The 26,975-nt window shown below is 49.7% G+C and overlaps 2 protein-coding genes across 13 annotated transcripts in view; one reads left to right on the forward strand and one right to left on the reverse strand.

The window, feature by feature from the left end:
* ANGEL1 (angel homolog 1) overlaps positions 1 to 4,174 on the forward strand; it is a 23,880-nt gene extending 19,706 nt beyond the window's left edge. For 6 of the 12 annotated variants that reach the window (XM_063948257.1, XM_063948262.1, XM_063948258.1 and 3 more), the window contains 3 exons: positions 538 to 658; positions 2,831 to 2,994; positions 3,076 to 3,360. In XM_063948257.1, the coding sequence (XP_063804327.1) occupies positions 538 to 658; positions 2,831 to 2,994; positions 3,076 to 3,233 (443 nt within the window). In that variant the 3' untranslated portion in view covers positions 3,234 to 3,360. The other 6 variants (XM_063948264.1, XM_063948265.1, XM_063948263.1 and 3 more) reach the window with 2 other exon arrangements.
* Positions 3,665 to 26,232, reverse strand: VASH1 (vasohibin 1). The gene is made up of 7 exons (XM_063948276.1): positions 24,088 to 26,232; positions 22,031 to 22,119; positions 18,972 to 19,028; positions 16,355 to 16,429; positions 7,895 to 8,276; positions 7,689 to 7,792; positions 3,665 to 4,158 (listed from the first exon to the last, which is right to left on the reverse strand). The coding sequence occupies exons 1-7, from the start codon at positions 24,268 to 24,270 to the stop codon at positions 4,089 to 4,091; spliced, it is 960 nt and encodes a 319-aa protein (XP_063804346.1). The 5' UTR covers positions 24,271 to 26,232; the 3' UTR covers positions 3,665 to 4,088.
* Between the last annotated feature and the right edge of the window lie 743 nt (positions 26,233 to 26,975).

The raw sequence follows: 26,975 nt of genomic DNA on the forward strand, positions 1-26,975 counted from the left end.
GTAACATGTATAATGCACTGTAGAGAATACATCATAGTCCTGTGCAGTATAAGGTAACATATGTATAATGCACTGTAGAGAATACATCATAGTCCTGTGCAGTATAAGGTAACATATGTATAATGCACTGTAGAGAATACACCACAGTCCTGTGCAGTATAAGGTAACATATGTATAATGCACTGTAGAGAATACATCATAGTCCTGTGCAGTATAAGGTAACATATGTATAATGCACTGTAGAGAATACATCATAGTCCTGTGCAGTATAAGGTAACATATGTATAATGCACTGTAGAGAATACATCATAGTCCTGTGCAGTATAAGGTAACATATGTATAATGCACTGTAGATAATACATCATAGTCCTGTGCAGTATAAGGTAACACAAGAACACAGTCTAGAACCTGATCACTGGAGGAGGTGGTCCCCCAGGCAGTGGGGCCCATCGGTGGTTTCCCCTGTACCTCTGTGGGCCAGTCTGAGCCTGCTTCGGAGGATGGAGACGGTCTTACATTTTGAGTTTTTGCTTTTAGATAGACGCATGTACACCCGGGAAGACATCCTGCAGCTCCGCGATTATGCGTTACTGCGCCCAGAGTATCTTGCTGTGATCGAGGGAGTGACCGATAAACAGCCAGGGGGTGAGGAGTTGGGGTAAGCTACATCCAGTGTATAAGCGGCTCTTGTCCTGTCTGTTCCATAGATCTTGCAGGGCCAGCCTATGATGTACAACCAGGCAGAGGCCCCACTTCCCGGGTACTTAAGGGCAGTGACCTACCTACTGGGATATAATAATATGCCACAATACAAGTCGCTCATCGGGTCCCTGAAATTTAGGTTGGGTATGTTTTATCCACATTGATAATGTCAACATGATTAGAATGTTGACAGATTGCGTGTCTGGTGCTGCAGCAACTTCACTTATCTGGTAGCGGCTCCAGCGATGTGGCGTTTTTTTCTGTGTCTGGCGTTCACCTGATCCAAGGAGTATGCTACCCCAAGCACTCCTCTTCTGCAAAAAGGAAGAATACCAAAGATAGGAGATCAGGCGCTTGTAGGTGTTGTTTTTCTAATGCTGCTGCTAAGAAATTGGGGTAGTCACATTAGAATACAAAACAAAATAGCAGCGCTAACGAAATTATGAAGTTATTGTGAATAAGAAGGATTGAGTGAAGAATTTTTTTTCCACATTTAATTACTTGGCATATGGATAAAAACAACATTAAAAACACATTAAAATAAAATAGAGGGTCACAATAATAACAACTGCCTTTCAAGTGTGATCCTTTCCTGTTTGCAATAAACTGGATTGCAGATGGGTGAAGAAAGTAGTGAAGGGCTGACAGCACAGTCCTACTGATACACTTTACCACAATAATGCAGCTAGAGGTGTAGTCCCTTGTGAGTGTCTCTTAGATGTACTCAGAACCATTTAGGGTTAGGGATCCTCACTAGAACGCGGTGTCCTCCTCCTTTTGTAGAGAGGGTTGATGGTACTCCAATTGCTGTAAATCACCTCAATTTTTCTGCCAGAATAAAAGTCCAGTCTTGGTCCGGGCACACACAGGCAGTAATCAGTCTAGATAGTGTCCCAAATAACCTCCTGACGCGTTTCGCTGCAGGCACTGCAGCTTTATCATTTGATATTAATGTGTTTTTAATGTTGTTTTTATTCATATGCGAAGTAATTAAATGTGAAAAAAATTGCCTTCACTCAATCCTTCTTATTCACAATAACTTCATAATTTCATTAGCACTGCTATTTTGTTTTGTTTTGTACTCTTCTCCAACCTAACCCAATGACTGCATTCTGCAGAATGTCAATATTGTGAACTTGTCGACATTCATAACTGTCGACATAGCATGTCTGCAATGTCCCATTTACATCTCTTTATCTCCCTTTACTCTCCCACCCGTCCTCTTCGCTCTGCTAATGCGCTCCAACTTTCCTGCCAACTGATCACTTCCTTTCACTCCTATCTTCAAGATTTCATGTGCTGCTCCCTTTCTCTGGAATTCTCTACCTCCCCCCTCAGACTCTCTCCACCTCTCTACAAAACTTCAAACGTGCTCTCAAGAACCACTTCTTAACCAGACCCAACCGTCTCTCATCCTGTACCACGCTCACTGTCTACCCCATCTGTGTCACCCCTGTCTGTCTGCCCCTCCCCTTTGGAATGTAAGCTCTCATGTGATTATCCTTCTCTGAATTAAACCTCCTCAGCGGCACCTAATGCCACGGCTTCTGCCACCCTGATACTTATGTCAGTGTCGCCTCCTGATGCAGCTATGTTTGTATACCCTGTACTTGTCCTGTATTGTCTTCAACTGTAAGTCACTATTGTCCTGTTTGGATTTTTCATTTATGTACTCCGTAAATGGGCGCTGTGGATCCCTTGTGGCGCCATATAAATAAAGGATGATGATGATAATAATGTAATTGACAAGGTTTTGAATGTTGACATGGTGACTGAATCCCCTGCATATACTAGCGATGTCTGTAAATTTAACAGGAGCCAGATTGGGCTGTCTGGGACCCTGATATACGTCACAATATGGATGGATTAATTGAGCCAGGGCAGTCGGACTTAATCCCCTGCTGTAATGACTTAATCCCCTGCTGTATTGTTCTCTCTGTATTGTATTGCAGCTGAGAACAATAGATGAAATGCTTATGCTAATAAGCCTTGGTGCAGCAGAGAAGCCTAGATGACCGAGGCTCCATCTGTACTGTGATATATTTGCGGCTGTTGTTATAGTACATCAGCTCTATACGTAGGTTAATGAACTGGACACAACAATTAGCTGCCGTCTCTTTACTTGCAGGCCACGCCTTCTTCTGCAGCACCGCCTTAACCTGACCTCTGCGTATCTCCATTACCTTGCGGCAAAAAACCGCCCGGAAGTAACCATCCTCTCACTTGGTGTCGGAAGCACTGTGGATTACATCTTTTATTCTGCTGAGCCGTTTCCAGCACGCCCGAATAAAGGTGAGCCCGTAATGATGGATGAGAGCGATGTGTACCGTTACCCCCGTCTTTCCCATTCTTATACCGGTTCCCGTGTCCCAGGTCTACGCTTCTTCGTGGACGGTCAGTTGAAGCTATTGGGGAGGTTGTGTCTTCTCTCTGAGGATGATCTGCTCAAGGCACAAGGGCTTCCAAACCCATGGTACAGCTCAGACCACCTCCACCTGGTTGCCCGGTTCAGTTTGGAACTGTCGAAGTGACCAATTGTGATGTAGAGCCTACCGTCTGGCGTCCACCATCATTACCCCCAGGTGTGCAGCAGAGACCTGACTGACTCACCTGGGTACGGGGGGGGAACATTTGTGTTTAATTGTTAATCTATTTGGTTTTGATTTTAGGTTTGGTTTCATGAAATTGCAACCCCCCAACATTTAAAGCATCACCGAGTGCAGTCTCTCATTCCTAAGACTCTGGGCATGTGGTATCAGATGGTGGCATGTGTTCTGTCTTTCTACGTGTGTTTATACGGAAGGATGTAGCGAGAGCTGAAGCGCGCCGTGCGGTCGCAGACTACAGTCTTGTTTGCAGCGTGCGGCTGTATAGAGCGGATAAGATACCGCGTGCAGCTTAGGCTGGCATGCACCACGGTGACTTGAATATTTTTACACACTGAACAAGAAATAAGACCAGGCCGACTTAACTTGTTTATTGGGAATTCAGTGTAAAAGTGCTGGGATAAATATGGTCAGAAAACAAGGTTCTCCGCTAGGCCGGTGCATTCACACGATACATCGGGCATGAGAGCAATTACTGGGTCCTGACAGGCTGGCACATGTGGCTTGGTGATAAGGCAATCTGCAAAGGGTTAATACGGAGCTGTAGCCCTTTACCCCCCATAGTGGTTATTAACTGACCCCTCCCCAATATTCCATTCACCCTCCACAGCATCTTGTTCCCACATCTCAAGTTTCACATTTCATTGATGCAGGAACAAGTTGGCCCGATCTGGAATTGGCCACGGGTCCCTTTGCGTCACTGTACTAGTGGGGGGAGGGGTATTCCAGGTAGCATGAAGGGGTGAAAAAGGGCAAGTTCATAAGGTGGGTGGTCTCTTCTCAGACCCGGATCTGGTAGCCGCCGAGGTCAGGTAGAGAGTTGGGGTCCGCAGGTTTTTCCCCAGACGGCCTGCGGAGACATAAAAGCAACATAGAAAATGGTCAGAACATGTATAGCACTATGACCGCTCTGCCCACGGCCCCAGTCATGGACTGGGAGGGTGCGGAGGGGAGCCACTAACCTGCTACTTGCCCTTTAAATATTTCTAACTTTTTAGACACTCACGACCAATATAAAGGCTGCGGTAGCAGTTGATTTACCGATGGACACAATACCGACATGGTCAAAATAATGACATTCATTATACCAACATGTTCAAAATGCTGACATAGTCAGAATATTGACATCTGAAATGCCGACATGCATTTTTCAGGAATTTTTGCCCAAATACAGACTTGTTCATGCTTTACCATCCCAGTGGACTTGGAGGGGGAATATAATAGTGCGCCGAGCGTAGCGAGGAACCGTGCCCGAAGCATGGTGAGCGGTACACTTACACAGTGTCCATGTCTACCTATGTCGACATTGACACAAACAAAACACCCCAGAAAAACTCATGTTGGTATTTTGAAATGTCTGCAATTCAAATGTCAGCATTTTGAACATGTCGGCATAAAGTGTCTGTATTTTGACTGTTGGTCAATGGCTGTCGGGATTATGACCGTCTGTAAATCATACTGAACCCAAAGGCAGTGGGGCAGCACCTTCCTATAGCGCAGTGGTTCTCAACCACGGTCCTCAAGTACCCCCAACAGTTCATGTTTTCCAGGTCTCCTCACGGGATTGCAAGTGAAATAATTTGCTCCACCTGTGGGTCTTTTAAAAGGTGTCAGTGTGTAATGAATACACCTGTGCAACTGCTAGGTGACCTGGAAAACATGAACTGTTGGGGGTACTTGAGGACAGAGGTTGAGAACCACTGATATAGCCTTCATTAATACCTTTACACTGAAGCCCCGCGTCCGTCCTGGGATACTGAACATGGGTCAGAGAAGGGGTTTCACCTGTACCTACCCCTCACACAGAGCTGGGACCTAAGCCCAATAGCCCTGGCTCTCAGCTCAGTGTAGAAGAAGGGGTATTAGTAGCTTCTATATAGCCCTACTACTCTGTTGTGCCTTCTGTGCTTAGCCAGATATTTATCTCCTAACACGGAATTATTTTCATTCCCCGGGATACAGCACATTCATAGCTCTGTCTGATGATATGCAGTCATGGCTGAAAACCACAGAAGTATGTTGGTAATTCATATATTTTAGTAAAGGCTGCAGGAGGACCAATCAGACACAGAAAGCACTGTGACAGGAGGAACACTCCTCTAATATAACTACCAAGCTGGATGTTGTATTATGGGCCTAATTCAAGGTTGAACGCAAATGTACTAGCAAACGCAAAGTTGCAATCAATTGCAAAGTGAACGCAAATCTGCACACGAAAAAAAATACACGCCCACAGTGCAAACGAAGAAAAAAAACAAATATACAAAAGAGTCGCCCTGAAAACTAAGCAAAGTAGCGTTAGAAGCAATTCTACTGCAGTTTCTTTGCAGATTAGTGTTCATTTGCACTAAGAGAACCTCTGCTTTAGGGGGGTCATTCAGACCTGATCGCTGGACAGCGATTTTTGCAGTCCTGCGATCAGATAGTCGCCGCCTACAATGGGAGTGTATTTTCGCTGTGCAACTGTGCGATCGCATGTGTAGCAGAGCTGTACAAACAGATTTTGTGCAGTCTCTGTGCAGCCCAGGACTTACTCAGCCGCTGCGATCACTTCAGCCTGTCCGGGACCGGATTTGACATCAGACACCCTCCCTGCAAACGCTTGGACACGCCTGTGTTTTTCCATACACTTCCAGAAAACGGTCAGTTGCCACCCACAAACGCCCTTTTCCTGTCAATTTCCTTGCGAACGCCCGTGCGAATGGATCCTTCGCACAAACCCGTCGCTGACCGGCAATCCACTTTGCAGCTGTCCATTGTGCCTACGCATTGCGGTGCATATGCATGCGCAGTTTGCCAGCGATCGGATCTGAATGACCCCCTTAGTGTTTCCAGTAAATTAAACTACAGACGCAGGGTAATGTGCATATGTTACTAATGTCCTGAATTGTAAAGCATGAACAGTTTGATGCACTCGCCAACATAAGCTAAACAAAGGAATAGACCTGAAATTCAGAATGCATAAGGGTCAAAAACCTGCAGCTAATATAGGGGGTAATTCCAAGTTGATCGCAGCAGGAAATTTTTTAGCAGTTGGGCAAAACCATGTGCACTGCAGGGGGAGGCAGATATAACGTGCAGAGAGAGTTAGATTTGGGTGGGTTATTTTATTTCTGTGCAGGGTAAATACTGGCTGCTTTATTTTTACAATGCAAATTAGATTGCAGATTGAACACACCACACCCAAATCTAACTCTCTCTGCACATGTTACATCTGACCCCCTGCAGTGCACATGGTTTTGCCCAACTGCTAAAAAATTTCCTGCTGCGATCAACTTGGAATTACCCCCATAGTGAGGCAGCACACAAGCTGTGTGTGATGTTACTAAACAACATCAGCTGAGTGTGATTATTCACTAATTGTGCAGCCATCGCATCAACCATCGATGTTACTGCTGCCATTATAGGGGGTCATTCCGAGTTGATCGCTTGTTGACTATTTTCGCAACGGAGCGATTAATGCGAAAATGCGCATGGTACGCAGTGCGCATGCGCCAAGTATTTTAGCTCAAAACTTAGTAGATTTACTCACGGCAGAACGAAGAATTTTCATCGTTGAAGTGATCGGAGTGTGATTGACAGGAAGTGGGTGTTTCTGGGCGAAAACGCAGGCGTGCCAGGATAAAACGCGGGAGTGTCTGGAGAAACGGGGGAGTGGCTGTCTGATCGCAGGGCGTGTTTGTGACGTCAAACCAGGAACGAAACGGGCTGAGCTGATCGCAGTGTAGGAGTAAGTCTCGAGCTACTCAGAAACTGCTAAGAATTTTCTATTCGCAATTCTGCTAATCTTTCCTTCGCAATTCTGCTAAGCGAAGATTCACTCCCAGAGGGCGGCGGCCTAGCGTGTGCAATGCTGCTAAAAGCAGCTAGCGAGCGAACAACTCAGAATCACCCCCATAGTGACTTGCAGAGTGTATGTACCTGCCCAGAATCTGCAGTGACTTTTCCTGTACTTTTAAGCTTGTATATCTGCAGATGTGACTATGCACCGCCCTGACCCAGGTACATACTCCCACTGCACGCCCGTGTTACACGCCCAGATTTGTGACCTTGCGGAGACTGGCCACAGACTCTCCTCAGCCATGCCTTTTTAAAAGTGTTTAGTTGATGGGGTCGTCTTTACGTGCAAGTCTGCTGAATAATTTAGCGGAGCGATTTTTACGCTATTCCGTATAGAAATATAGCGGTGGACATGCGCCGTGCGAATTTTGCACATGTACAATGTATCGATTATCGGCAACTGCGAATGCATTTGCGTTTAACCTTGAATTAGGCCCTACGTCGGGTGACCAGCGGGTGACCTTACAGAGAGTAGCCTCCAGTGCGGCGGCTGGTGGAGAACACCTGCACATGATATGTGATAAAACGGCTGCATCTTACCGTCTGTCTGGCCGCTCCCTGCGATGAGGGCTGGACTGTCCTCGCTGGGGTGAATGGGTAATATCCCTCTTCCGCTCTTTAGGTGAAGGGGGTCCCTTGGATATCTAAAAGGAAAAAAGTATTACCACTGGTCTTTGCCTTTTCCTCCCCCTCTTTGTCACTGATGCCCCCCCCCCCCCCCAAGTCATCACCGCTTCTCTCCTCACCCTGAGTCGCATCTCTCTGCTGTGACGTTCCAGCTCCCTGCGCAGAGCCTCCACGCCTAGCTCCTGCACGTCGAGAACCGAGTGCTTCCAGTCGATCTGCTCCACACTGTGCGGGTCATGTGACACATAGGGGCCGATCTTCACTTTCCGCAGCGTGTGCCAGCAGCGTCCGTACGCTTCCTGAAAGTCCGCCATCAGATCGCTGAGCGTGCGGTAGCGGAGCGGCTTGTACATCAGATCTTCTCTTCGGCTTATTCCAACCGCCCCAAAATGTCCGCCCCAGTGTAAGCCCAGCACAATATGCCTGAAACAACCTCCGGAGAACTGAGTCTTGAAGCTGATGGGGAAACGCTCCAGGCCGGAGATGTTGTTAGTCAGGTAGCTGTGGATGGGGGTTTAGGAAAATATTTCTTCACAGTATACGGGTTACCACATTATGTCCACTACTGCCGAGAGTCCAAGCACGGGTATCTCCGCATTACAAATCCCCTCAGTAATCAGATGGTGGGGTAATGAGAGGAATAACCTACACAGGTATGGTCAGGGAGCAACTCTGCCTACAGTCACTGTGAGGAGCGCTGTTATACAAGGGAGTGTCACTCAGAATACCCCCCACCACCACCTACAGTCACTGTGAGGAGCGCTGTTATACAAGGGAGTGTCACTCAGAATATCCCCCACCACCACCTACAGTCACTGTGAGGAGCGCTGTTATACAAGGGAGTGTCACTCAGAATACCCCCCACCACCACCTACAGCCACTGTGAGGAGCGCTGTTATACAAGGAAGTGTCACTCAGAAAACCCACCATCCCCGCCTGCAGTCACTGTGAGGAGCGCTATTATACAGGGAAGTGTCACTCAGAATACCCCCCACCACCACCTACAGTCACTGTGAGGAGCGCTGTTATACAAGGGAGTGTTACTCAGAATATCCCCCACCACCACCTACAGTCACTGTGAGGAGCGCTGTTATACAAGGGAGTGTCACTCAGAATACCCCCCACCACCACCTACAGCCACTGTGAGGAGCGCTGTTATACAAGGAAGTGTCACTCAGAAAACCCACCATCCCCGCCTGCAGTCACTGTGAGGAGCGCTATTATACAGGGAAGTGTCACTCAGAATACCCCCCACCACCACCTACAGTCACTGTGAGGAGCGCTGTTATACAAGGGAGTGTCACTCAGAATACCCCCCACCACCACCTACAGTCACTGTGAGGAGCGCTATTATACAGGGAAGTGTCACTCAGAATACCCCCCACCACCACCTACAGTCACTGTGAGGAGCGCTGTTATACAAGGGAGTGTCACTCAGAATATCCCCCACCACCACCTACAGTCACTGTGAGGAGCGCTGTTATACAAGGGAGTGTCACTCAGAATACCCCCCACCACCACCTACAGTCACTGTGAGGAGCGCTGTTATACAAGGGAGTGTCACTCAGAATACCCCCCACCACCACCTACAGTCACTGTGAGGAGCGCTATTATACAGCGCTATTATACAGGGAAGTGTCACTCAGAATACCCCCCACCACCACCTACAGTCACTGTGAGGAGCGCTGTTATACAAGGGAGTGTCACTCAGAATACCCCCCACCACCACCTACAGTCACTGTGAGGAGCGCTATTATACAGGGAAGTGTCACTCAGAATACCCCCCACCACCACCTACAGTCACTGTGAGGAGCGCTGTTATACAAGGGAGTGTCACTCAGAATACCCCCCCACCACCACCTACAGTCACTGTGAGGAGCGCTGTTATACAGGGGAGTGTCACTCAGAATACCCCCCACCACCACCTACAGTCACTGTGAGGAGCGCTGTTATACAAGGGAGTGTCACTCAGAATACCCCCCACCACCACCTACAGTCACTGTGAGGAGCGCTGTTATACAGGGGAGTGTCTCTCAGAATACCCACCACCCCACCTACAGTCACTGTGAGGAGCGCTGTTATACAGGGGAGTGCCACACCCAATCCACATCATCCCCATCTACAGTCACTGTGAGGAGCGCTGTTATACAGGGGAGTGTCACACCCAATCCCCACCTACAGTCACTGTGAGGAGCGCTGTTATACAGGGGAGTGTCACTCAGAATACCCCCCACCACCACCTACAGTCACTGTGAGGAGCGCTGTTATACAAGGGAGTGTCACTCAGAATACCCCCCACGACCACCTACAGTCACTGTGAGGAGCGCTGTTATACAGGGGAGTGTCACACCCAATCCCCACCTATAGTCACTGTGAGGAGTGCTGTTATACAAGGAAGTGTCACTCAGAAAACCCACCATCCCCGCCTGCAGTCACTATGAGGAGCGCTGTTATACAGGGGAGTGCCACACCGAATCCACCCCACCCCCACCTACAGTCACTGTGAGGAGCGCTGTTATACAGGGGAGTGTCACACCGAATCCACCCCACCCCCACCTACAGTCACTGTGAGGAGCGCTGTTATACAGGGGAGTGTCACACCAAATCCACCCCACCCCACCTATAGTCACTGTGAGGAGCGCTGTTATTCAGGGGAGTGTCACTCCGAATACCCACCATCCCCGCCTACAGTCACTATGAGGAGCGCTGTTATACAGGGGAGTGTCACACCCAATCCCCACCTATAGTCACTATGAGGAGCGCTGTTATACAGGGGAGTGTCACACCGAATCCACACCACCCCCACCTACAGTCACTGTGAGGAGCGCTGTAATACAGGGGAGTGTCACACCCAATCCCCACCACCCCACCTACAGTCACTGTGAGGAGCGCTGTTATACAGGGTAGTGTCGCACCGAATCCACTCCACCCCCACCTACAGTCACTGTGAGGAGCGCTGTTATACAGGAAAGTGTCACTCAGAATACCCCCCCCCCCCACCTACAGTCACTGTGAGGAGCGCTGTTATACAGGGGAGTGCCACACCCAATCCACACCATCCCCACCTACAGTCACTGTGAGGAGCGCTGTTATACAGGGAACTGTCACTCAGAATACCCACCACCCCTACCTACAGTCACTGTGAGGAGCGCTGTTATACAGGGGAGTGTCTCTCAGAATACCCACCACCCCTACCTACAGTCACTGTGAGGAGCGCTGTTATACAGGGGAGTGTCTCTCAGAATACCCACCACCCCCACCTACAGTCACTGTGAGGAGCGCTGTTATACAGGGGAGTGTCACTCAGAATACCCCCCACGACCACCTACAGTCACTGTGAGGAGCGCTGTTATACAGGGGAGTGTCACACCCAATCCCCACCTATAGTCACTGTGAGGAGTGCTGTTATACAAGGAAGTGTCACTCAGAAAACCCACCATCCCCGCCTGCAGTCACTATGAGGAGCGCTGTTATACAGGGGAGTGCCACACCGAATCCACCCCACCCCCACCTACAGTCACTGTGAGGAGCGCTGTTATACAGGGGAGTGTCACACCGAATCCACCCCACCCCCACCTACAGTCACTGTGAGGAGCGCTGTTATACAGGGGAGTGTCACACCAAATCCACCCCACCCCACCTATAGTCACTGTGAGGAGCGCTGTTATTCAGGGGAGTGTCACTCCGAATACCCACCATCCCCGCCTACAGTCACTATGAGGAGCGCTGTTATACAGGGGAGTGTCACACCCAATCCCCACCTATAGTCACTATGAGGAGCGCTGTTATACAGGGGAGTGTCACACCGAATCCACACCACCCCCACCTACAGTCACTGTGAGGAGCGCTGTAATACAGGGGAGTGTCACACCCAATCCCCACCACCCCACCTACAGTCACTGTGAGGAGCGCTGTTATACAGGGGAGTGTCTCTCAGAATACCCACCACCCCCACCTACAGTCACTGTGAGGAGCGCTGTTATACAGGGGAGTGTCTCTCAGAATACCCACCACCCCACCTACAGTCACTGTGAGGAGCGCTGTTATACAGGGGAGTGCCACACCCAATCCACACCATCCCCATCTACAGTCACTGTGAGGAGCGCTGTTATACAGGGGAGTGCCACACCCAATCCACACCATCCCCATCTACAGTCACTGTGAGGAGCGCTGTTATACAGGGGAGTGTCACACCCAATCCACACCATCCCCATCTACAGTCACTGTGAGAAGCTCTGTTATACAGGGGAGTGTCACACCCAATCCACCCCACCCCACCTACAGTCACTGTGAGGAGCGCTGTTATACAGGGTAGTGTCACACCGAACCCACCCCACCCCACCTAAAGTCACTGTGAGGAGTGCTGTTATACAGGGTAGTGTCACTCAGAATACCCCCCACCACCACCTACAGTCACTGTGAGGAGCTCTGTTATACAAGGGAGTGTCACACCAAATCCACCGCACCCCACCCCACCTACAGTCACTGTGAGGAGCGCTGTTATACAGGGAACTGTCACTCAGAATACCCCCCACCACCACCTACAGTCACTATGAGGAGCGCTGTTATACAGGGTAGTGTCGCACCGAATCCACCCCACCCCACCTACAGTCACTGCGAGGAGCGCTGTTATACAGGGTAGTGTCGCACCGAATCCACCCCACCCCACCTACAGTCACTGTGAGGAGCGCTGTTATACAGGGAACTGTCACTCAGAATACCCCCCACCACCACCTACAGTCACTATGAGGAGCGCTGTTATACAGGGTAGTGTCGCACCGAATCCACCCCACCCCACCTATAGTCACTGTGAGGAGCGCTGTTATACAGGGAACTGTCACTCAGAATACCCCCCACCACCACCTACAGTCACTATGAGGAGCGCTGTTATACAGGGTAGTGTCGCACCGAATCCACACCACCCCACCTACAGTCACTGTGAGGAGTGCTGTTATACAGGAAAGTGTCCCTCAGAATACCCACCACCCCCACCTATAGTCACTGTGAGGAGCGCTGTTATACAGGGGAGTGTCACACCGAATCCACTCCACCCCCACCTACAGTCACTGTGAGGAGTGCTGTTATACAGGGGAGTGTCACTCAGAAAAACCCCCACCTATAGTCACTGTGAGGAGCGCTGTTATACAGGGGAGTGTCACTCAGAATACCCACCACCCCATCTACAGTCACTGGGAGGAGCGCTGTTATACGGGGGAGTGTCACTCAGAATAATCCCCAACACCCCCACATACGGTCACTGTGAGGAGCGCTGTTATACACAGGAGGGTCACTCAGAATACCCCCCCACCCCCCTCACCTACAGTCACTGTGAGGAGTGCTGTTACACAGGGGAGTGTCACACAGAATACCCATCACCCCACATACGGTCACTGTGAGGAGCATTGTTATATACAGGAGTGTCACTCAGAATACCCTGCACCCCTACCTACAGTCAACTTGAGGAGCGCTGTTATACAGGGAAGTGTCACAGAGAATACCCACCACCCCACATACAGTCACTGTGAGGAGCGCTGTTCTACACAGGAGTGTCACACAGAATACCCACCACCCCTACCCACAGTCACCGTGAGGAGCGCTGTTATACAGGGGAGTGTCACTCAGAATACCCACCACCCCTACCTACAGTCACTGTGAGGAGCGCTGTTACACAGGGGAGTGTCACACAGAATCCCCACCTACAGTCACTGTGACGAGTGCTGCTATACAGGGGTGTGTCACTCAGAATACCCATCACCCCACATGCAGTCACTGTGAGAACGCAGTAACTGGTGGGAATGTCACTCAGAATCTCCTACACTATGTTGGGTCTCGGGTAACATTAGGTAGATCTCAAGGAGCTTGGAAAGAACATGATAACTTCATGATGGGGATATCCCCCACACCTCATGAGCTGGTCTTTTCCTTTGCATATGGACCCATTTTATACTGTGCACTTCTCTTGTACCCAAGTCAGAGCTGTGCACAGGCTCAAGGCAGAGGTCCACCTGAAAAGTGGAGCAGCCATGGTAGACAAGATTTCCCCCCATTCCATTGTGCAATGTCCCTGGTTTCAGTGATACCATTGAAAGTATGAATTTACTATCTGTCAGCCCCTCCAACAATCTTTCACCAACTGCTTGGTGGGTTTAGCCTAAACCCTCATTTTCCCAGAGGGTTAATCTTGTGGGTTCTGGTCCCAGAGCTCTGTTGCACTGATCTCACTGCTGATTTCAGTTGGCTGGGTCTTTGTAGTCTTTGTTTTTGTCCTACATGACAAATAGGCTCCCCTCTAAACGTCCTTGTATCACAGATCTGCACAGCTGCTCCAGGTGTGGACACTAGAACTGGTGGTCTTCTGATGGGCCTTAAAAGCTTTTCAAGCTACCCGATTCCATCACCAGGCCGTCTCCTTACTTGCCAGCCAGAACCACCCCAGGCCCTTGGTCATCTGCTTCCCCTCCCCTCTTGTCAAGATTAGATTGTTACTATGAGACATGTCTACTGGAGTCTGGCCCAGACCTTGACTCAAAATACTAGGTCATTTCCAAGTGTAAAGTCTTTGCCCCATTTGTGCTGTCAGTCACCTGCGGCCTCTGCAGACCGCCGCTACACACAGCAAAATTACATTAACAGTAAAAAAGGAACAAGGTTTCCTCCAGCGAAACCCGTCTCTGACAAAACCCAAGGTTGCTTTGTAGTACCAGGTTTTAAATCTGGGTCCAGTAGACTGGCCCCTACATGGCACTCTCCTGCTCCAGTCACCCCTTCCCCAACTAGAGTTGTGTACAGCATCAAATTTACGTACATCATCCTGCCAGTGCTTTAACAGTTTGTGGTCTTGGACCAGCAATTCCCATTTGTGGTGTGTTTCCTCAGCTTTCCGGCAACTCTACATTTGCTGTGTCCGGACGCAGGATACAAACAATATCCTGGGAGACAGGATGCCGGCTGTCAATATACCGACCGCGCCATCCAGTCTGCCTGGAATCCCGGCGGCGAGTGCACTCGCCACGCATTGGGCCACGCCACCAACCGAGTGGGAATACCAGGCAGGTGTCCGGATCCGGCTATCTCTTGGCCCGTGGTTCCCTACTCGTCACTCCATACTGAGCCCCACTTTTCGGGACAGTGATTGGGGGTGGATGTATTAGTGCTTTCTGCCTGTGACTCACGCTTTAGGAATACAGTATTACGTCACAGCAGCAGCTTCTCCAGTATCAAATGTATTATGTTAAACCCTTCACTGTCGCTGTGAGCGGACTGCACTCCATCGTTCAAATATGGGAAGCCATGTTCTAGCCCAGCCCTAAATAGCCTTGCAACTGATGCCCGGAGTCACAATCCTGAGGACAGTGTTGTGATGTGGAGCAGTGTGGAGGTAATCCGCCAGCGCCCTCTGGTCCTCATAAAGACCAGTACACAGCGATCTAATGCACGTGGCCATGTTATCACCCGATGCATGTTCTTTGCTGAGGAGGAAAGGGATCTAGGAGTCACTATTTCAGGTGACTTAAAGGCAGGAAAGCAATGCAACACAGCAATGAGGAAGGCTGGTCAGATGCTTTGTTGGATAAGCAGGGGAATCGGTAGCAGAAGAAAGAAGTGATAATGCCGCTATATAGGTCATTGGTGCGGCCTCATCTGGAATACTGTGTCCAGTTCTGGAGACCATATCTCCAGAAGGATATAAATACATTAGAGAGTGTACAAAGAAGGGCAACTAAAATGGTGCATGGCCTACATCACAAAACATACCCGGAAAGGCTAAAAGATCTTAATATGTATAGTTTGGAGGAGAGAAGGGAAAGGGGGGACATGATAGAAACTTTCAAGTATACCAAGGGTCTTCACAAAGTTCAGGAGGGAAACATTCTTCAAAGGAAGAGAAGCAATAGGACTCGAGGACATGCACTGAGACTGGAGGGGGGGAGGTTACGGGGAAATTTAAGGAAAAAAAACTTCACAGAAACGGTAGTGGATAAGTGGAATATTATCCCATCAGAGGTGGTAGAAGCTAAGACAGTAGAGCAATTTTAACAATGCCTGGGATAAGCGTAAGGACATCCTTACAAAGAATTAAGGTTCAAAAAGGGTTGAGATTACCGTCCTAAAGGATAAAAATAAGGGGCAGACTAGATGGGCCAAGTGGTTCTTATCTGCCTTCAAATTCTATGTTTCAATGTTTGCTAATGGAATAAACTTCAAAGAGGCGAGCTGGACATGCGGAGAATACATCGGCCAATAGGAAATAGGTATTTACACCACAGTAACTAAGCACCAGGCGGGGGCAGTGTGCCACAGCAAGGGTGCGGCCCGGGAAAATCACCAGACACTGGGGATGTAACCTATTCTACAGCTTGTCCCACCAAGAATAGACCGACTTCTTTAGTTCCATGACCTCTTATGGGTGGGGTTCATTAAAGGGGATGGATACACTCTGAAACTGAATGTATCCCAATACTGTAGTTCCACACAAATGGATGAAGATCCGTCAGGGAGTGAGTCTGGTATAAATGGGTTCTATACCCATCGCATATAGCTGTAACTGGGTAATAGTTGCTGCAGCGTATGAAGGATACATGGCGAGAATGACCGCCTCCAGGCATTTGATTGGCAGTGCTTCTTTGGTCATCTCTTTGGCCAGGTCCATCAGTCTGTGGAAGGAAAGAAAGTCGGCATCCATGACAGAACATATCATGTACCTGCCCCAGGACAACAATACCCTGACACTTCCGTATAGTTATCCCACCGGCATATATACCAAGGTACACAGGCGCCCGCTGAGTCACACTGCAGGGACACTGGAACGGAACAGGTGACATTCTGCTCATTACTGTAACAGATAAGACTAGATGCAACGGCCACTAATCCACAAGCCCAAATTCTATGGATCCACAGGGCCAGATTCAGAGAGATATGTAACCCGATGGTTTATGTACCTCTCAGACGGTGGGGCGGCTGTGTATCCGCAGGACTCATTCTGTACAAGTGTAAAACAGGTTCTGCATCCCTGCGAGCAGTGCCCCCAAACCGTAGCCTGACAGACTGCCGCCACTTGGAGCAGGGGTGGCGATTTAGCTGGGCTGCGTTCCCAAAAAATGGGGCCCTTGGAAGCACCATGTACCTGCCCTGTCCCCAATACATTCATCACCTGACCCCTGGGAGCACCCAGTGCCTACCCTGTCCCCAACCATCACCTGACCCCTGGAAGCACCCCATGCCTGTCCTGTCCCCAATCCATCACCTGACCCCTGGAAGCACCCAGTGCCTACCCTGTCCCCAATCCATAACCTGAGCCCTGGAAGCACCCAGTGCCTACCCTGTCCCCAATCCATCACCTGACCCCTGGAAGCACCCAGTGCCTACCCTGTCCCCAATCCATCACCTGACCCCTGGAAGCACCCAGTGCCTACCCTGTCCCCAATCCATCACCTGACCGCTGGAAGCACCCAGTGCCTACCCTGTCCCCAATCCATCACCTGACCCCTGGAAGCACCCAGTGTGTGCCCTGTCCCCAATCCATTCATCACCTGACCCCTGGAAGCACCCAGTGTGTACCCTGTCCCCAATCCATCACCTGACCCCTGGAAGCACCCAGTGCCTACCCTGTCCCCAATCCATTCATCACCTGACCCCTGGAAGCACCCAGTGTGTGCCCTGTCCCCAATCCATCACCTGACCACTGGAAGCACCCAGTGCCTAGACTGTGCCCAATCCATCACCTGACCCCTGGAAGCACCCAGTGCCTACCCTGTCCCCAACCATCACCAGACCCCTGGAAGCACCTTATGCCTGTCCTGTCCCCAATCCATCACCTGACCCCTGGAAGCACCCTGGGCCTGTCCTGTCCCCAATCCATCACCTGATCCCTGGAAGCACCCCATGTCTGCCCTGTCCCCAATCCATGCATCACCTAAGCCCTAGTAGCACCCTGGGCCTGTCCTGTCCCTAATCCATCACCTGACTCCTGGAAGCACCCAGTGCCTACCCTGTCCCCAATCCATTCATCACCTGACTCCTGGAAGCACCCAGTGCCTACCCTGTCCCCAATCCATCACCTGACCCCTGGAAGCACCCAGTGCCTACCCTGTCCCCAATCCATCACCTGACCCCTGGAAGCACCCTGTGTCTGCCCTGTCCCCAATACATTCATCACCTAAGCCCTTTAAGCACCTCGTGCCTGTCCTGTCCCCAATCCATTCATCACCTGAGCCCTTTGAGCACCTCGTGCCTGCCCTGTCTCTAATCCATCACCTGACCCCTGGAAGCACCCAGTGCCTGCCCTGTCTCCAATCCATCACCTGACCCCTGGAAGCACCCCGTGCCTGCCCTTTCCCCAATCCATCACCTGGTCCCTGAAAGCACCCCGTGCCTGCCCTTTCCCCAATCCATCACCTGACCCCTGGAAGCACCCAGTGCCTACCCTGTCCCCAATCCATCACCTGACCCCTGGAAGCACCCTGGGCCTGTCCTGTCCCTAATCCATCACCTGACCCCTGGAAGCACCCTCTGCCTACCCTGTCTCCAATCCATCACCTGACTCCTGGAAGCACCCAGTGCCTACCCTGTCCCCAATCCATCACCTGACCCCTGGAAGCACCCAGTGCCTACCCTGTCCCCAATCCATCACCTGACCCCTGGAAGCACCCAGTGCCTACCCTGTCCCCAATCCATCACCTGACCCCTGGAAGCACCCAGTGCCTACCCTGTCCCCAATCCATCACCTGACCCCTGGAAGCACCCTGGGCCTGTCCTGTCCCCAATCCATCACCTGATCCCTGGAAGCACCCTGTGTCTGCCCTGTCCCCAATACATTCATCACCTAAGCCCTTTAAGCACCTCGTGCCTGTCCTGTCCCCAATCCATTCATCACCTGAGCCCTTTGAGCACCTCGTGCCTGCCTTGTCTCTAATCCATCACCTGACCCCTGGAAGCACCCTGTGCCTGCCCTGTCTCCAATCCATTCATCACCTGACCCCTGGAAGCACCCCGTGCCTACCCTGTCTCCAATCCATTCATCACCTGGCCCCTGGAAGCACCCTGTGCCTGCCCTTTCCCCAATCCATCACCTGGCCCCTGGAAGCACCCCGTGCCTGCCCTTTCCCCAATCCATTCGTCGTCTGACCACCGGAAGCACTCAGCACCCATATTCCCAACATCGGGCACTGGAAAACATTTCTGCAGTAAATAACTCACCCAGTGAAGGGCCGCGTCTTCTTGATCTCAAAGAACTGAGTCCCTGTGTGATTGTATCTGATGGATGTGTGAAGGACTCAAATGGAGTGGACCTTGTTACCTAATATCCGGGGTACACAGAATACCGGCCACAGCCCAGCCTGGGTAATTTTATGCATTTTATCCTCGAACAACTTTGGCTGATAATGCCAGCAGCAGTTGTAGTGGAAGGATTGCATTTCCCCAGTCTAATATATTGTTTAGCATGCTGGGTCTTTATATATTAGAAAAGAATACTAATAATATGTATACATGATTGTGGTGATATATATATATATATATATATATATAGAATAAGAGATCCTTTTTGCGCTCTAAAATTGGACCTATACCTTTGATATATATATCTCACCACAATATATATATATATATATATATATATATATACATACATACACACACACACTGCTCAAAAAAATAAAGGGCACACTATAATAACACATCCTAGATCTGAATGAATGGAATATTCTTATTAAATACTTTGTTCTTTGCATAGTTGAATGTGCTGACAACAAAATCACACAAAAATTATCAATGAAAATCAAATTTATTAACCCATGGAGGTCTGTATTTGGAGTCACCCTCAAAATTAAAGTGGAAAAACACACTACATGCTGATCCACCTTTGATGTAATGTCCTTAAAACAAGTCAAAATGAGGCTCAGTAGTGTGTGTGGCCTCCACGTGCCTGTATGACCTCCCTACAACCCACACAAGTGGCTCAGGTAGTGCAGCTCATCCAGGATGGCACATCAATGCGAGCTGTGGCAAGAAGATTTGCTGTGTCTGTCAGCCTAGTGTCCAGAGCATGGAGGCGCTACCAGGAGACAGGCCAGTACATCAGGAGACGTGGAGGAGGCCGTAGGAGGGCAACAACCCAGCAGCAGGACCGCTACCTCCACCTTTGTGCAAGGAGGAACAGGAGGAGCACTGCCAGAGCCCTGCAAAATGACCTCCAGCAAGCCACAAATGTGCATGTGTGAGGCAGAACTCTGGGAGGCAACGGAGTCATCTACCGCCGGGCTCCTGCTCTGAAGGGGGCACCTCTCCTCCCATTCTGTGACACCAGTGAATTAAGTTCATTGATAGCTGACGCTGTTTTTTCAGTGGCCGACTTCCTCACTGGTCCCTGCACTTTACAAATCACACCCTCTTTATTATACTGAATATACTCATTTTACAAGTATCACACCTAGTATTAGAAACCACAACCTATTACACTGGAAGCAGACACCTTACTGATGAAGCTATTTGCTCCTGTATAGGAAATATGAGAATTTTAACTATATGAAGTTACTTCTCTGACAATTACACGTAACTTAATATACCTGTAGTTAGAATTCTCATGCTTCCTCTACAGGAGCAAATAGCTCCATCAGTAAAGTGTCCGCTGTCAGTATAACAGGTCATGGGTTCTAATCCTGGGTATGACTGCTAAGAAATGTGTGATTTAAAATAAAATACAATTAAATGTATAAATACAGTGTATAAATTGTTTTCAGAACACTCCACACACACACATATTTATCTTAATATAGGAAATAGGGGGGCACCAATATTTATCTTGCCTCCGGGCGACTGTGATGAACTTACGCCACTGTACTCAAACGATCAGAAACAGACTCCATGAGGGTGGTATGAGGGACCGATGTCCACAGGTGGGGGTTGTGCTTACAGCCAAACACCGTGGAGGACATTTGGCATTTGCCAGAGAACACCAAGATTGGCAAATTCGCCACTGGCACCCTGTGCTCTTCACAGATGAAAGTAGGTTCTCACTGAGCACATGTGACAGACGTGACAGAGTCTGGAGACGCCAAGGAGAACGTTCTGCTGCCTGCAACATCCTCCAGCATGACCGGTTTGGCAGTGGGTCAGTAATGGTGTAGGGTGGCATTTCTTTGGGGGGGCCGCACAACTTTTCCAAACAATAAAAGATTTTTTTTTTTTTTTTTTTTTTTCACGAGTGAAAAAATCTTTTATTGTTTAAAAAAAAAATAATCTTTTATTGTTTGGAAAAGTTGTTATTCAATTTTTTTGGCTGTAATGAACAATAACACATTGTAAAAGTGTACATCATTTTTTATCAGTATTGAAATTTAATTATTTTAGCAATAAAAAGCAATAGATGTTTTAAAGTTTAAAGGGTGTTTGTGTGATGTCATCCTCTTTTTGTCAGAAACCAATATAACCATATTAAATTGTATTATACATAAATATATTTATTTCAGTCATTAAGTGCGCTCCACAGAGATATTCTATTTTTGGTCTTGTTCGACAGGGGACCATCTCTGTGTAGAAGCTTGCCCCTTAATAAAATTATTGAGTACAATCAAAGGTATAGGTCCAATTTTAGAGCGCAAAAAGGATCTCTTATTCCATATATATATATATATATGTGTGTGTGTGTGTGTATATATATATATATATATATATATATATATATATATATATATATATATATATATATATTACCATAACTGCAAGACATTTCTTGTAAGAGTTTATAAAACCAAAAAAGCACACTAACGGGCAAAACCATGTGCACTGCAGGTGGGGCAGATGTAACATGTGCAGAGAGAGTTAGATTTGGGTGGGTTATTATGTTTCTGTGCAGGGTAAATACTGGCTGCTTTATTTTTACACTACAATTAAGATTTGAGTGTGAACACACCCCACCCAAATCTAACTCTCTCTGCACATGTTACATCTGCCCCACCTGCAGTCCATATGGTTTTGCCCATCAGTGTGTGTTTTTGGTTTGCTAACCAACCTGAATCAAGCCTTCAGTCCTGCGGACACTGGTGACTTGAAGAGCATCCAGAAAACCTGACTGGTTATATGTAAACCTGCCACATACATAAGCTCTCCCATAAATCTTCCTCTTCACTCTCACACGGTGCAAAGTCATCGTCCCTGTAGACCGTATCCTGCCCCACGCCCCAAGGCCGCTACAGATTCTAGTGTCCGAGCGACCCCTTGTACCATGGAGGCATCAAGTCCCAGTGTATAAAGGATACTGCAGGTCCCGGATGTACCTCTGTACAGCTTCCACTCTCTCTGGGACTGAGACCCCCGGGCCCACCACCGGCAGGGAGGGGACTGGAACCTGTTGAGTAAACACAAGTAAGTTGAAGAGAAATGCAGTCTGAGTTTGTGAAGGGCCGGTCATAGCTCAGTGATACCAGGCCACTGTTGGAATGCTCATAGGCACAAGGTCATCATTGGAACAGCATCAATTAGACTGGATCTCAGTGGATGATAGAATGAGCAATTTGCAGCTATGGTGGACAACCCCATTTAGCCTCTTGTGGTTGCAGTCTGCTAAGTAGGAGTCTGCTGGGCCCTACAGAGCTCAGATGAGTTTGTGCATGGAATGTGTGACTGGGCCCCACCTGAGCCTTAACACCTGGGGGGCTGGTTTTCTACAGCACGTAAACCGCAGTTATGGTTGGGACAGACGAGAGATTAGACGTGGCCGAATATACCTTATGGGCAATTCAGGAATTGTGGAAACGGCTGTACCGAGCTCCCCCTCGTGTTACTTCCTCGAAGACAATTTGAATAGAAAAATCTATGAGACAGAATTAATGAAATGGTATCAATGCCTGGCTACTCCCATTAACTCATAGAAGGCCGATTCTGCTCACAGCCTATGGCGGTACGTAGTGGAATCAGACTACAGCAATTGGCTGATAAATGCGCAATGCGAGAAATTGATTGACTCTGCCCCTCTGCTGATGCTAGAACAGACCATACAAAGCCTCAGCCCTGTCACACTCACCCAACTACACTGCCAAAAGTACAGTATGTGGACAACCATGTGTGCTTGTTGAACACCTCATTATAAACCCATGGGTGTGAATTTGGCACAGGTCTTCAATATGCTGCTATAACAGCCTGTGCACCGCTGGGAAGACTTTCCCCTGGAATACGGCTGCGGGGATTCCCATCTATTCAGCCACCAGAGCATCCGTGATGTCAGGCGCCGGTGTTGGGGATCAGGCCTGGCTTTCAGTCAGTGCTCCAGCTCTTTCCACTGGTCTATGATGGGTCTGAGGTATGGGCTTTGTGCAGGACATTCAGGTTCTTCCCCACCAGTCTCCGCAAACCATTTTCTGACGGCTTTTGTGTCTCGCTGAGACAGGAGAGGGCCTTCCTTACAATACTACCACAATGCTGGAAGCTAAGAATTCCCAACCATGCCACTGTATGCTGTAACACTGAGGTTTCCCATCACTGTATGCTGTAACACTGAGGTTTCCCATCACTGTATGCTGTAGCACTGAGGTTTCCCATCACTGTATGCTGTAGCACTGAGGTTTCCCATCACTGTATGCTGTAGCACTGAGGTTTCCCATCACTGAATGCTGTAGCACGGAGGTTTCCCATCATTGTATGCTGTAGCACTGAGGTTTCCCCATCACTCCGTGCTGTAGCACTGAGGTTTCCCCATCACTGCGTGCTGTAGCACTGAGGTTTCCCCATCACTGCATGCTGTAGCACTGAGGTTTCCCCATCACTGCGTGCTGTAGCACTGAGGTTTCCCCATCACTGCGCGCTGTAGCACTGAGGTTTCCCCATCACTGCGCGCTGTAGCACTGAGGTTTCCCCATCACTGCGCGCTGTAGCACTGAGGTTTCCCCCCATCACTGCGCGCTGTAGCACTGAGGTTTCCCCATCACTGCGCGCTGTAGCACTGAGGTTTCCCCATCACTGCTCGCTGTAGCACTGAGGTTTCCCCATCACTGCGCGCTGTAGCACTGAGGTTTCCCCATCACTGCGCGCTGTAGCACTGAAGTTTCCCCATCACTGCGCGCTGTAGCACTGAAGTTTCCCACCACTGAATGAAGGGGCCCAGGCCAAACCATATGGCTCTGTCACTATGGAGACTACTCTTAGCAATGGATAATAACCAAACACACTTAGAAGAGGTGCCTACATACTTGTGGTCAATCCCAAAATAAATAAGCATTAAGAACATCCCTTCCACACGTATGGTGGGTCATCCTCCAATAATGTCCTGGGCTCATTGCACCCACCCAGTCCAAAGCTTCCCCCACAGCTGGCAACTTACCCGGGGCAGTTCCTCAGCCGTCCGTATCGACTTGACAAGTTTTTCACCATCAGGATGAGTACGTGCCACGTATCCCCACATCCGCTCCCAAGTGGGTTCGTCAACAGGGAGTCCTCCCCTGTTCACAAAAAATGGGACTCCTCCATCCTCATCAACCCCACCATTATGAAGCCCCTCAGACATTCCTGTCACATACACATACCGGCCCAGCACAGCCTACTCCAGCAATGCTATACACTGCCCCGAGACCCCCACACATCACTCCCCGTATCCCGCCGTCTGCCCTCCACACAGCAAAAGTATTCCTCTGAGCGTCCCCCCATTAATTCCTATTAGCCTCTATCAGAAACCATTAATCCATGGGACTAAAGCCCACAGAAACTGCACACATAGACCCCTAATTCAAGGACCCCCAGACCCTGCACACAAACCTACTATTCCTGGGACCCCCGGACCCTGTACACTGACCCCCTGCTCCTGAGACCACCGGAGTCTGTACAAAGACCACTGGACCCTGCACACAGACTTACTATTCCTGGGAACCCCGGACTCTGTACACTGACCCCCTGCTCCTGAGACCACCGGAGTCTGTACAAAGACCACTGGACCCTGCACACAGACTTACTATTCCTGGGAACCCCAGACTCTGTACACTGACCCCCTGCTCCTGAGACCACCGGAGTCTGTACAAAGACCACTGGACCCTGCACACAGACCTACTATTCCTGGGATCCCCAGACCCTGTACACTGACCCCCTGCTCCTGAGACTACCGGAGTCTGTACAAAGACCACTGGACCCTGCACACAGACCTACTATTCCTGGGAACCCCGTACCCTGTACACTGACCCCCTGCTCCTGAGACCACCGAAGTCTGTACAAAGACCACTGGACCCTGTACACTGACCCCCTGCTCCTGAGACCACCGAAGTCTGTACAAAGACCACTGGACCCTGCACACAGACCTACTATTCCTGGGAACCCCGGACCCTGTACACTGACCCCCTGCTCCTGAGACCACCGGAGTCTGTACAAAGACCACTGGACCCTGCACACAGACCTACTATTCCTGGGAACCCCGGACCCTGTACACTGACCCCCTGCTCCTGAGACCACCGAAGTCTGTACAAAGACCACTGGACCCTGCACACAGACCTACTATTCCTGGGAACCCCGGACCCTGTACACTGACCCCCTGCTCCTGAGACCACTGGAGTCTGTACAAAGACCACTGGACCCTGCACACAGACCTACTATTCCTGGGAACCCCGGACCCTGTACACTGACCCCCTGCTCCTGAGACCACTGGAGTCTGTACAAAGACCACTGGACCCTGCACACAGACCTACTATTCCTGGGATCCCCAGACCCTGTACACTGACCCCCCTGCTCCTGAGACCACCGAAGTCTGTACAAAGACCACTGGACCCTGCACACAGACCTACTATTCCTGGGAACCCCGGACCCTGTACACTGACCCCCTGCTCCTGAGACCACCGGAGTCTGTACAAAGATCACTGGACCCTGCACACAGACCAACTATTCCTGGGAACCCCGGACCCTGTACACTGACCCCCTGCTCCTGATACCACAGAAGTCCTGGGACCCCCAGACCCTGCACAAACACCCAATGCCTGGGATCCCCAGAACCTGCACACAGACCCCTTAATCCTGGGAATCCTGTACCCTGCACACAGATTCTATTCCTACGACCCCCAGACCTTAATAACAGTTACCAGTATGCCTGGAACCCCCTGACCCTGCACAAACACCCTATGCCTGGGACAGCCGGATCATGCACATAGACCACCTACTCCTGGGACCCCGGACCCTGCACACAGTCACAGACTCCCTTCTCCTGGGACCCCGGACCCTGCACACAGACCCCCTTCTCCTGGGACCCCGGACCCTGCACACAGACTCCCTTCTCCTGGGACCCCGGACCCTGCACACAGACTCCCTTCTCCTGGGATCCCGGACCCTGCACACAGACCCCCTTCTCCTGGGACCCCCGGACCCTGCACACAGACCCCTATTCCTGGGACCCCCGGACCCTGCAGACAAAGCCCCAGATCCCGGCGAGGAACCGCCCAGTCACAGCTGGATCATCATTAACTCCGCACATGCCGGGAACAGGGTGGAGTCCGTTCTAATGCAGCAGCTCTGAAGTGACATTTGTCACATATGGGGTTAATACCGCCAGCCAATCAGACTGAGGCTCTCTGACGTAATATAGATGCGGCTTATCAGCGTCATGGATTTAGGACGAGGCGGGGCCACGGACAAGTGCCTGTCACCATTGCCCCGCCCATCCTCGTCAGTTTATAGCAGTCTGCAGCATCCAGATTGAGATCATCACCTTAATTATCCTAATACACAGCCCTCACCATCACCCTAATTATCATAATACACAGCCCTCACCGTCACTCTATCCTAATAATCCCTAACCATCACCTTAATTATCCTAATACACAGCCCTGACCATCACCCTAATTATCATAATACACAGCCCTCACCGTCACTCTAATTATCCTAATAATCCCTAACCATCACCCTAATTATCCTAATACACAGCCCTCACCATCACCCAAATTATCCTAATACACAGCCCTGACCATCATCCTAGTTATCCTAATAAACACCCCTGACCATCACCCTAATTATCCTAATACACAGCCCTGACCATCACCCTAATTATCCTAATACACAGCCCTGACCATTGCTCTAATTATCCTAATACACAGCCCTGACCATCCCTCTAATTATCCTAATACACAGCCCTCACCATCACCCTAATTATCCTAATAATCCCTAACCATCACCCTAATTATCCTAATACACAGCCCTCACCATCACCCTAATTATAATACACAGCCCTCACCATCACCC

This window comes from Pseudophryne corroboree, chromosome 12 (assembly GCF_028390025.1).
Source record: "Pseudophryne corroboree isolate aPseCor3 chromosome 12, aPseCor3.hap2, whole genome shotgun sequence".
Taxonomy (NCBI): Eukaryota; Metazoa; Chordata; class Amphibia; order Anura; family Myobatrachidae; genus Pseudophryne; species Pseudophryne corroboree.